At 35.0% G+C, this 13,154-nt stretch overlaps 1 protein-coding gene across 4 annotated transcripts in view; it reads left to right on the top strand.

Moving 5' to 3' along the window:
• Window positions 1–13,154, top strand: part of Lama2 (laminin subunit alpha 2) — a 630,868-nt gene that overhangs the window by 384,480 nt on the left and 233,234 nt on the right. For all 4 annotated transcript variants that reach the window (XM_074074982.1, XM_074074980.1, XM_074074975.1 and 1 more), the window contains exons 15-17: window positions 1,610–1,721; window positions 7,458–7,571; window positions 12,689–12,816. In XM_074074982.1, coding sequence (XP_073931083.1) covers window positions 1,610–1,721; window positions 7,458–7,571; window positions 12,689–12,816 — 354 coding nt within the window. The remainder of the gene's footprint in view (window positions 1–1,609; window positions 1,722–7,457; window positions 7,572–12,688; window positions 12,817–13,154) is intronic.

Raw genomic sequence — 13,154 nt, 5'->3', positions numbered from 1 at the left:
CATCATCAAAACACCACCAACAATAAATGTTAGCGAGGATGGGGGGAAAAAGGAACCCTTATACACTGCTGGTGGGAATGTAAGCTAGTACAACCACTCTGGAAAACAATATGGAGGCTTCTTAAAAATTTAAACATAGATCTGCCATATGATCCAGCAATCCAACTCCTGGGGATACACCCAAAACAATGCAACTCAGGCACCTGCACACCCATGTTTATTGCAGTGTTATTCACAATAGCCAAGTTATGGAAACAGCCAAGATGCCCCACTACTGATGAATGGATTAAGAAAATGTTGTATTTATACACAATGGAATTCTATGCAGCCATGAAGAAGAATGAAATCTTATTATTTGCAAGTAAATGGATGGAACTAGAGAACATCATTTTAAGCAAAGTTAGCCAGCTCAGAAAGCCAAAAATCATATGTTCTCCCTCATATGCAGACTTTAGATCTAAAACAAATGCAGTACTATTATTAGACTTGGGTCTCACGCTAAGGGGAGGACACATAGAGGAGGAATAGGGAAAGGTAGAAAACCCAAAACTCGAAAGTGTTTGATGTGCCCACTGCAGAGGAGCTAATACAGTAACCTTAAAATGACAGAGGTCAATATGGGATGGTAACCAGGAAGTAGTGAAGAGGTCTGGTAGAGATGAATCAATTCCGGTTGTAATACACTTGTGCATGGAAGTAATGCTAGGATTCTCTCTGTATAGCCATCCTTATCTCAACTAGCAAAAATGCTATGTCTTTCTTATTATTGCGTATATCTTCTCTTCAACAAAATTGGAGAAAAGGGCACAACAGGTTCTGCTCGGAAGTGAGGGGGATTTGGGGGTAGGGAGGTGGCGGGGTTAGGGGAGAGAAATGGCCCAAACAACATATGCACATATGAATAAATGAATAAAGAAAAAAAATCCTTTTAGCCAACCTGTCATCTATCTTCAAAACAGAAAAATATTTTTAGCTAAACTGTCTGTCATCTATCTTCAAAAAAGAAAAACGAGGAAATCAAGACACATAGCTAGGATTTTTTTTTTAAAGCTAAGAAATGAGCAGAAATGATCTCAGATATCTTCAGTATCTTGATGATGGTGATTATTAGCTCTTGGAACCAAGCAGACTTTACCTAATACAATCATCCCTCAATATCACTCAATATCCTCAGGGGATGTATTCTGAACACCATAATGCGTGGATGATAAATCCTTCTATAAAATGGTGCAGTATTTTCATATAACATACAAAGTCTTTTCATATACTTTGAATCATTGCTGGAGTCTGCATTATAAATATGAATGCTATGTGTATAGATTAATACTGTACTGTTTAGGAAGTAAGAAGAAGGAAGGAAAGTTGGTACAGATTCTCTTTAATATTTTGAATTTATAGTTGGTTGAATCCATGGTTGTGAAGTCCATGGATAGCAAGGGCTAACTTCATAGTGAATGACCAGAGCTTCAAGTTATGGATATTCATTAGCAGGCTTTGTCAGCAGAGATAAATTGCTCATATGTACATCACTGTTGTTGTATTATTCCTCCAGCTCTATCATATCTAAGAGCTTATTTATTTATTTACCATCCATTTCCCCTTTTCTTAGGTTGAGTTCTGTTAACCTCGAGTCTGCTGTCACCTATCCTACTGATGGAAGTGTTGCATCTGCTGTGGAAGTTTGTCATTGTCCACCAGGGTATAGTGGCTCTTCTTGTGAAGTAAGTTTGCAAGAATATAGCCTCAGTGCATTGTGAGTTCCTACAAAAAGAGTATAAATAAATTGCTCTCAAAAGAAGTGTTTTCGAATTCTCCACTGGTAATTGTACAAACAAGTGCTAACACATTATTTAAAGAACTTGATTGTCTACCAATAAGTTGTGGCTTTCAAATAGAGGACTAACTTTAGCATGTCCTCTTGAAATTATACTTCTTTTTGAGGTCTTTTGCCTTACTATAACTCAAAATGTGATGTTTCTGTAGGTGTTTATTACCTATTTAGTTAGATGTACACTGGATGATAGCAAAATAATATTCCAAAATATTTCCATTTCAGTGGTTATCCAGAATTTAACATCTGTTTTTTTTTTACTTTTATGCATTTGTTTAATCCTAACACACTTTTTCCTTCACTTCATTCCTAAGAATACACTCAAGTCCCAACCATCTGAAATCTACAATCTTTAGAACATCAAGGACACAATGAATGGAAGGAATACCTGTTCTAGAAAGTTCCTTACTAGTCTTTGATTTGTTTAGCATTTAAAATTTGAGGTATTGATTGTTGTCTGATTATTCTGGATTTCTAATAAAATTAATGTTTCTTAATACTACAGTTTATCGTTTAAGGTGATGTTTTTATTTAGCTCTATGTAATTGATTTTATTTGAAACCAGGTTCAAAAAATAGACACCATTTCCCTGATAGAGGGAATGGCTTGCAGATAAATGAGAACTTAAATTCTTTAAAATGCTACTTTTAAGGAATCACTTTAGTGTACCAAGATGTTCCACTTCTGAACACTACCTCATTATGCCGCTTGTAGAAATACTCTAGGCACTGCTCTGTCAGGTCTCTTGTACTTTAAAATAATGTGTGCTTCCAGAGGATACACAGAGCTTAGATTCACATTCATGACAAATGTGTTTTCTTTAACTGAGCTCAGGTTTGCCTATCTAGAAATAAAACTAAATGTAATTCATTGAAGTATTTGCTTTTGTGATACATATAGATAAGATAAAATAATCATATGAATGTGCTATGTCAACCCAAATTTGATTTTACATATAAAATTCATGTTGTATTTGATAAAATAGTCTTTTGTTACAGTCTTCCAGCTTTGATTTCAAACCAGACATCTCCCTTTGAAACTTGAAATTTCTATTTCAATTAGAATAATAAATACTTTAATTCTATCCTTACTTGACCACATTCCCACATTATCCTCAGTCCCCTTCATCATCTTTTATAGAAGTACCAAATGTCCACTGAATATAAAATTATCTGAAAATTAGAATAGTTTAATTAGGAATGTCTTTGTCTTTTTTCCCTTCTTCAAAATATTTTTGATGAATTCTGTACATATTTGACAAATCCTATAAATTTGTCTGTATAAGTTACCAATAAGGATACAGCACAATCACTGTTCTTAAAGAGCTAACACTATGTTCAGGGAAACAAGACAAATAGCTATGAAAAACTGAGTCATAGCACTCATAATTAAGGGACCAGTAAGTGGCATAGAACGTAAATGAAATAATCATTGAAAGGGGTGAGTGATTCCACTGGCTAGAGAGGTCTTGGAAATATCTCAGAGGTACTAAAAAATGATAATAGATAGATAGGAAGAGAGAAGCAGACAAGTGTGGAAAATAGAACAAAGAAGCAGAAAAAAGAGAACATAAGCTTACTGCACTTTTCACATAAGAACTGATAACTAAAATTACTTTGAAATTCACAAAAGAATTTAGTTGAATCCTGGGACAATGAATTTTGGAACTCTGAAGTTTCTTTCTGACTTCATTCTTTTACTCTCTAATAATCCCTTCTATTCTTTATCAGAACTTCCTGTCTCTGAACTTAATATTATCCAGACCTATCTTTTCCTGATTTTTTTTGCTTCTTTAATTGAGCTTAGTTTATGCAGCCAGTCACTCTAGTTGTGTTATCGCTAATATCGTGGGATCCCTTAAAAGCTGAGTAAACTACAAGACCATTACATCTTAATTATAGCTTATTAAGGACCTCTAGACAAAAGCAAATCAAATGGCCTCATTATAGTCACTCACCTTTTTATCATTTGGGGCCACAATGTTGATCTAGAAATCTTTTCTTTTCTCATTTGTACTTGACATCTGAGCTCTATAGTTAATCTTTAAATTTTTTTTCTTACTTTACTAGTACTCTCATAATTCAATTTATTTGACAGATGAGGAAGTGAAGGCAAAGTGGGGTAATAAAAGTAAAATGAAAGTGTTTCAGAGCAAATCTCTTTCCTCTTCTATTTGATGAAATTAATATTAGCCACCTCATAGAAGTTCTTGTACTTTCATTTAGATAACAATATTTAGTAAGCATATAGTTTGAGACAATTGAGACCTTAGACATGGAGAAAAATGTGATGAACAATAGTGATCTGATTCCTTAAAAAGTAGGTGAAATATACAGATTGTCATGATGGAACTACCAAAGGTGGGTATACAAAGATTAGGTAGAAAGAGAGTGAGTGTGCAAAGATTGAAATTTTCTTTTTTTCAAAAAAGTTTGATAAGAAAGGCCTTCTGAGGTGGTGACTTTGAGCTGAGTTGTGAAGCGTGACAGGCACAGCTATGTTAAAGCACTGGTGAAGTCTGCAAGAACCTGAAGGAAGGAAAGTATGATGGAGCTAGTAAGCAAGAAGATGAGTGGCCCAATATGTGACTGGAGGAGCCAGGCCACAAAGAGTTTGTAGGCATGGTAAGAATTTGAGATTTTATTCTAAGTGCCATAGAAAATCAATAGAGGTCTTTAAGTAGTGACAGTGTAATGCCATGATTTGAGTTACTTTTTGAAAAAGTCATTATGAGTATAGTATGAATAATGCCCCGGTATGATGACACATGCCTGTAATCTCAACATTGGGAGACAGGACAATTATGAGTTTGAGGCCAGCCTGGGCTACACAGCAAGACCCTATCTCCAAAATAAAACAACAAAAGACATACTGTATGAAGGCATGAATGTTATGAAGAAAAACAGTTAATACGTGATTACGGTAGAACACAGCAATTATAATGGTTTGTGTTATGATAATGACAGCAATTATAGGGATACATGGGCATATTATTAAGAGACATATGATAGGGAGAGAGACAGAGAGAGAGGTAGTACAATCAATGGACTTGCTGATGCTCTGTACACCAATGGAAACTTGAAAGAAATAAAGAATTTAGGAATGGATCATAGATTACTAGCCTGAAAAAATTGACAACTGGATGTTATGTTATGCTATTGACTGAGGTGGGGAAGATTGGGAGATGATAGACAGATTGGGGTGTGGGGAACAATCAACAGTCTATTCTAAAACCATCAGGTTTAGAAAACCTATTGAAGTATGTGTCAGTATTTAGTTAGAATATGCAGGTGTGATGAATTCAGCATTATCTGTCTGGTCAGATGTTATTTGGAAGCCATCAGGTTGTGGGAATAAATAAGTTACCCAGGAGGGAATGTGATTTAAAAAAAAAATGAAAAGAAAAGAAAAATAGCCCATCTTAAGCCCTGAGAGGCTCCTGACAATGGAGGTCAAAGCAGAGAAGACAAGAGAAAGGGGTATGTGATGTCATAGAGGTTGAGAAAAGAAGGCATTTAAGAGAGAAAGGTGTCAACTGGGCTAAATGATGACAGTTCAGATGAAATGCAGTTGTAGAAATTGAATATTGGATTTAGCTACCTAGAATTTGATATAAAGGACAATAGAATTTTTGATTGACTTGGCACAAGGAAGATTAGCATAGAATGAAGTATTAAAGGGAATTGAGAAAGAAAAGAATTTTAGAGTAGTATTCCTGAAAAGAAAAGCAGGTGAAAGAGTTATGCAATGTTAAGAGTGAATTTGTCATTTTTATTTCTGTTAATTTTTGCTGGATACACTAGATCATATTTTGAGGGCAATGTTACTGACTCAATAGAAAAGATATTACCAGTGCAACAGAGAGAGGGAGTGTTGAGAAGACAAACAATACTGGATCACAGAATACAAGTGGAGTATTTCTTTCAGAGGAGGGAGGACCCTGCATTCCCCCTCTGTTGTTCTGGAGGGGAATTGGCAAAGATGTATTGAGATAAATGTTTTTACTTGTTGTCTTAGTGTCCAACAGGAGGTGTAAAGAGGGTACTTGATGGCTTTCTTTTTTCTGTGTCTAATGAGGCAAAAATTTCCTGCTAAGAAAAAGGTATAAAGAGTAGAGAAATTTGATGATATGAGTCTATTTACTAAAATTAAAAATACATATTAAGGAAAACTTCATGAATATCTACCCTGCAAACAATAAATGAGTTCTGTCCCAGTTCTCAAAACACTTCAATTTTATTTCCTTCTGGATCTGTAGCTTCATCAGTTTAAATATATATATATATATATATAGTAGAAGAAAATCACTTCTACAACAAATCTAGGGAGACAAAATTTTAATGGGGAAAGACTACTGGAAAGGGATAGAAAACTGACACTTTCTTTTTTGTACTGCTCAAATTAAGAGGAAAGTTGATTTTATTTTCTTTCCAGATATGAAATATCTGCACATCCTTTTTCTACGTGTTTATTATTGATGTTAAATTGAAGAGTCCTCATATCCTGAGGCAGAAGGAGCGTCTGACAATACACAGCACAGTTCTATATACTTTATTACTTCAGTGGTTTCTCTCTGGTTCCTATTTTCAACTAAAAAAGGCCTTTTTTATGATATATGATGTTGTATTTAACCATCCAGAAGTATAGCAAATAACCCATGAAATGCAATCTCAACCAGAGGGGATCATGAGTACTAGAGGGTAGCAATATTTGCCTCACAATTATTTTACATCCAATCCAGTCGGTAGAAATCCCCAGAGAAGGAAAACTTAATTAGAGGTGGCAGTGGACTTGGAGCAGACACTAGCACACAGGTAGCCTAAGTCCCGACCATCCTGTGTATTCAGAATTCTGCTTTTATATCATAACATATTTCACATTTTACAAAAGCAATTATGAATTGAAGCAAAGTGATTGTAGAATAATACCATGTAATTATCTATTTGGGGAATATATGCAAAATAGATCATAAGCTATTTTGTGTAAATCTGAGAAAGCACAGTAGGATGGAAGAAATTTAGAATGAAATGTATGAATTATATATGTATAGAAGTGAGCTGTGCATGCTGTCAAATGTAGGAGGGCTGCACAGGGGTGGGGACAATAGGTATGTCTTCCTAATGATCTCAGAGTTTCTGAAAGTGAAGGAGTTAAGGGCAGTTAGAATGTGGGGAAGGGAGGGCATTGCAGACAAGCAAAATTGCTTGAGATGACATCAGGAGCTCTCTTAAACTAAGATTCTCTGAGATTCCTTTTTGCCAGCTGCTTTTTTCCAGTACTTTTCCTTCTATTTTCCTGTCTGTGCTTTTTACTTCAAGACTGTCACATCTCAGTTCTTTATATCTGTGCTTTATTTTACCATTTCAGAAGAGACACCAAGCTAATGCTTCCTCTAATCTCATACCTGCCAATAACATTAAGGTCAGTACAAAGCCCCAGTGTCAGGGGTAATAGTGCTGTAGGAATGTTTCAATAATGGTACAATTTGACAAGCACATTTGCTGAGTTTGCTACCTAAGTTTTATTTTCTATTATTAGAAAAAAAAAGAAACTACCTTTTTCTCTCTCTCTCCCTTTTTTTTTTTTTTAACAGTGAAGACTGACTGAAACCTTATCTTTCTTTCAGTCTTGTTGGCCTAGACACAGAAGAATTAATGGCACTGTTTTTGGTGGCATCTGTGAACCATGTCAATGTTTTGGTCATGCAGAATCCTGTGATGATGTCAGTGGAGAATGCCTGGTGAGTGCTTTCTATAGGGGAGGCTGATTGGCAAGGCTGAATCAGTGCTACAAACCCTGAAATTCAATTGCTACCTTTGGAACGTTGAACACTGGAGTGAAGAAGGGATTTGACAAATATCTTTATATTGAATTGAGTTAGATGCCTAGGATGCTGTTTCATATGTGAATTCCTTACCAAGTACCAGAAAGTGTTTATTCAGATTAGTCTAAGAACGGAACAAGGATCAATACATCATTTTAAAGCATGACTAATGACTGGGAGACACAGCTACCATGAATATATGTGGTTTCACTGCCTCCTATAAATCTACCAAAAGTAGGCTGTTCTTCAAAACAGAAAATGATTTATAACCCCATAATATGACACGTGTAAAATGTAACCTTTGTAATAGACATAATTTAGTTTGTATAATGCTGCTTTTTCACATTGAAAATGAGGACATACTGCATATTTTTTATTTAAAATTTCAGTATTTAACTAAATATAAGGTGTCAGGCATAAGTTAAAATATAATAAATATATGTAATACTTAATCACCAGAGTGGTTTCTCTTTCTACAATTAATTCTATACCTTTACCCAGAAAATCAGCTCTACTAAGTGCAAAGCACTTTCCATCCTTAGGAATGGCGAATTACTCTGAATAGACCATTCTGATTAACTCAAGGGCATGTTAGTTTTATATTGTCTGACATGGCATGAAGCTTGAAACAACACTTCTCATTTCATTAGTCTTGCAGAAACACAATTTGAAATGGTGCCAATTTAGGAGGATATCATACTCTCATTTCCCTGCAGAATTTAAGTCAGACTTGGTTATCTAATTCTTAATGCTCTCTTTCTCCTGCTCATCCCCCCACCCTTCTCTTCTACTTAAATGCTTCTGGGAAAAATCCAAAATGAAAAATCAGGGCTTTTGTTTCAATGTAATTTGGCATTTAGGTTTATTGATGCATTTTCTGTTTCCTCTGTATAAGATTTTGTTTAATTGCATTGCAGTATAAAGCATGATAGCCTTAATTTGTGGATCAGTAGGTTTTTCAAATGGCATTTGTATGAATAGAAGGACTAAGTGATTCTCATTTTAGTTATACCATAGTCTCTTAAAATGTACCTTGGGAAAATTATTGAATTACCTTTAAACACTTTATTAACGTGCAATAGGAAACGTGCAGCTGATAATTATGTGAATTTTCTTTACTCACCCTAAAAAAGACAAAAATAAATATGCCTTAATATTAAATTCATAATATTCCCTAAGGTAAAATCTTATGCTGAGTTCATTAGGATAAAATCAAATTGGTCCCTTTGGTGATATAATATTTTGGAGAATGGAAACCATTTGTTTTAGAGTGAAATAGTTTCAGCATACTTTTGAGAGAAAGAAGGGAGTGGTGAAATCTGAGGGACTCTACTAATGCAAGCTGAGTTATTGACTATTTAGATGACAAAGAGGTAAGAGTCATCTTCATATAATAGAGGGATTTGGGGAAAACAGTGATGTCTTGATGATGGAGGCAGACTCTCCTATTCTATGGACTTTAAGTAGTTGATCATGGGGAGCATTTTCTGGAGATGTTCACATGCCCTCTCTCTTAAATGACATTGGTAACTAAGTGCTAGTAGTCAATTTTGACCATATTGATTCTGAGATGATTCACCAGAAGAAAAACATTTGGGTATTTGAAAATTGCATATCTATGGGGAGCAGATTAAAGTCATTGGGAACTGGACACAAACAAGAAGAGATGCAGTTAATTGCTTTTACCTGTAGCCTGAGATAGGCACTGCCCCTGGCCAGGAAACAGGGAAGGGCACACACAACAGCTGCAACTCCTAAGTTGTGTTCAGAGAAGCAGGAACACAGGATTCTCCTGTTGCAGTGTCACACCCCTCCCCTGTTTGCCACTATAAAAGACCCCTGAAGGAAGAAGAGGGTTTCTTTTGCCTTTTGGGGCTTTACTTTGGGCTTTTGGGCTTTTGGACTTTTTGCTTGGCTTTTGGCTTTTTGCTTTGGGGGGCTTTTTGCCTTTGACTATTGGGAAGAAGCTTTTATTTTGGGCCTTTTGATATGGGAAGCTTTTGGAAGGAAAAAGAATTATTGAAGGGAAAAATTGCTGACGGGAAAAGAATTGTTGAAGGGAAAATGCTAAAGAGGGGTTGACAGAAAGTCTGCACCAAGAACTTAAACATAGGCTTCAGAAAGCAAATCTGAGAAAGAACTTTATACACAGGACTTTGGAAAACTAAAGCTAAAGAAAAGTCAAAGAGAGCATGGGACAGTGCATGGTGCAAGTCTAAGACTGAGACCTTAAGAGTTATGCATGTGCAGGTTGTAGGCCAGGCTGTTTGCAGATTTGAGCACAGGGGCTTTAAGAGAGCTGAAAAGAGATGAGACAGTGCAAGCCTGCGGGCAAGAGACTTTAAAGGCAAACAGAACTGTGGGAGCCTAAGCAAAGAGGTTTGAAGCACGCTTTTAAAGAACTGCAAGGAGTAAGGCCTTAAAGAATCAAGATAGAGAAAAGAAGCAATAAGCGTGCATCTCACACACCTAACCCCACTGTCTGTCTGTCCATTCTGTGTCTCTTCTAAAACCTCCAGTCACCCCCAGTGAAGCCCAGTTAGGTCCAGTAATAACCAAAGAACAAAAGAGAAAACCTCACTCCAGCAAGGGAGGGCGCGCGAGAAACAGTGTCCCCTTCACATATCAAGGGCATTCTTACTTTCTAATTGTTCATTTGAGTTTCCAGGTTAGCATCCTGGTTTAAAATTCATGGGGGTATTTTCCTAGCAGTAAATATAATTTATGAAATTTACACATAAAATGATTTTTCATTTAGCTTGGCTTGGAAATCTGATTGTAAATTAACTGAAATATGTTTTTGGTATGAGAGCAAAATCCAAACTTCTTTAATGTGAACCTGTCTAAGAAAGTCATTTGCAGCCTTGTATGGTGGTACATACCTATAATCCCAGCTACGAAGGAGGTAGAGATTGAGAGGATTGTGGTTCAAGGCTAGCCTGCATGTGGGGGTAGAAGGTTAGTAAGTCCTCATTTCATCAAAACAAGCTGGGAAACCTGGTAGTGGAGGGTGAAGTGGAGGAAGTATAGGTAGAAAGATCACAATCCAATGCTGGGCCAAGCGAAAACACTAGGCCTATCTGAAAAAGCAAATAAAGCAAAAAAGATTGAGCAGCTCAAGACGTAGTCTGCTTGCCTAACAAGCATGAGGCCCTGAGTTCAACTCCCAATACCACCCAAAGAACAAACAAAAAAGTTCATTAAACTCAAACTACATTTGAAGTAACCCAAGAAATATTCAAAGTCACACGGGAAGATTGTATGCTTCTCGTAGTTCTTGTGACATTTGATGGGAACAAATATTTGAAAGGCACATTTACAGAAAGACAGCAAGATACCTATCTGTAAGATCATCAGCTTCTCAGAGTGACACTTCCATCTTTTTTGCAATTTTGATTTTTCACTATCTTGGTTGTCTAATGCTGTTTTATAGTTTTATTTACAAACATACTTGAATTTTAAGATTGTTTTTGAGTTCAATAAAACATAAAACTAGACACATAGAAAACATTACTTTTTTGTAACTCTTGTATTTCACAGGATGCAAATGAGAAGGTTAGAGTTAAATGATTGGGTTATATTTCAAAATAAATCTGACTTCTCCAAGGAACGCTAATAAGCAATGTTTAAAAATGGAGCTTTATTTATATTTTGTTAAATCCATTTACTAAATCCAATTGAAATTACTCTTATTTTAAAACATATTGAAGTAAATAATAATTCAGAGCTTTCATTAACTTACTCTTTTTGAATAGTCATCCAGGTTAATAAATTTTTACTCTCTGTTTTAGCTTAATTTAATAAATTTTTAGTGGGGAGAAATGAACCAATCCTTGTATGCACATATGAATAATAAAAGAAAAATGAATAAATAAATAAATAAATAAATTTTTACTCTATTTATGGTTAAATTATATTTTATCTGTTTCTTTCTCGGATTTGGTTACTGATCATAAAAATAGAGGGTGAATATCCCTAAGTTCTGATTAACTCTATTTTAGCATTTGAGAAAAGTATAATTATATATTTGTATTAAAATTAAAATACATTTCAGTAATAATGAATCTATACTGTATCTTTTTACTAGGAATTAGATACCATTCATTGTATCATTGGAGACTGAAATCATGTCTAGGTGATACTTTAGTATCATAAAATTATCAAATTATACTATTGAAGTTTTACAGATGTTTCCACTTGCTTGATCACCCGAATTGTTCACCTTTATGCCAGTCTTGATGAGTTTTATGATCACAGCCCATGCTGAGAGATGTACTTTAATTAACATGAAGAAATCCAGACAAAATTATTTTATTTTGTCTTTCATTTTGAAAAATACATGGATTTAAAAAATACTAATTGGCGCGAAATGTAGTTTCAGCGTTCTTTTGAAAATATCTGAAGAAAATTGTTATATGTATTGTGGTTTTGTTATATATTGCTATATGGCTAAATTCTTTCAATTTTCTCAACATTTAATTATAACTCAAGAAAGCTCTTCGCAGATGTAATACACGAATGCCTTGTCCAAATCATCAGAGTCCACTAAGTTCTAAATTAATGTCTGAGCTAAGAGAGCATACTCCCAGGGGATTTGTATGATTAGCCCATACTTCTCATTAAATCAGCAGTTATAAGCTGAACAATTGATTTTTACCTGGAGTCAGCTACATTCCCATTAAACATATGTCATTAGAGCTCTATGACCACACAGGTACAGACACACACACACACACACACACACACACATTTCCTTAACAAAAAAGGAAATAAAATTTGCATAATGAAAAAATTTATAATGAATTTTCATCATCTTTTGGCAAGTGCATATATGATGAAACTAGCATGTAGTTTATAAGCTAGATACTAAATTAACTTTCAATGCTATTTTGCTGCTGTAAAATTGACCATTTAATGTGGAAAACTTACTCTTCCTGGCAGAGAACAGACTAATGACTCTGTAGACCTATTTTTGGCAACATATTGCTGCTTGAGACCAAAACAATAAACTCTGATGTGCGTTTCTTCCTCAGAACTGTAAGGATCACACAGGTGGCCCTTATTGCAATAAATGTCTTCCTGGTTTCTATGGCGACCCTACCCAAGGAACCTCTGAAGATTGTCAGCCCTGTGCCTGTCCACTTGATATTCCATCCAATAAGTGAGTATCAGAATTGCCTTACTAAGGAGTTTGGTTTCCAGTTCTACAAGTGCACTTTTGATAGCAACATATCCTTTCTCATGTCACACAAAAATAAATAATAAATGAATTTTTCAGTAAGGTAATGAGTTTTTAAATGTAAAATTTTTAAGGTTTTGGCTATTTATTTCTAAGAACTTTTAATATTTTATCTGTAGTATCTTAGATTTAGTATCTAAGAGGTAGATACTATCTATTGAATTTCTAAACTAATTCCAAAGAACAGACATGTTTTGTACAAATCCATACTATCCCTGAATTAGCACATAGTGTCTCACATATCTGTTTATATATATGTC

This window comes from Castor canadensis, chromosome 1 (genome assembly GCF_047511655.1).
Source record: "Castor canadensis chromosome 1, mCasCan1.hap1v2, whole genome shotgun sequence".
Taxonomy (NCBI): domain Eukaryota; kingdom Metazoa; phylum Chordata; class Mammalia; order Rodentia; family Castoridae; genus Castor; species Castor canadensis.
This window is presented reverse-complemented; position numbering and strand designations above follow the sequence as displayed.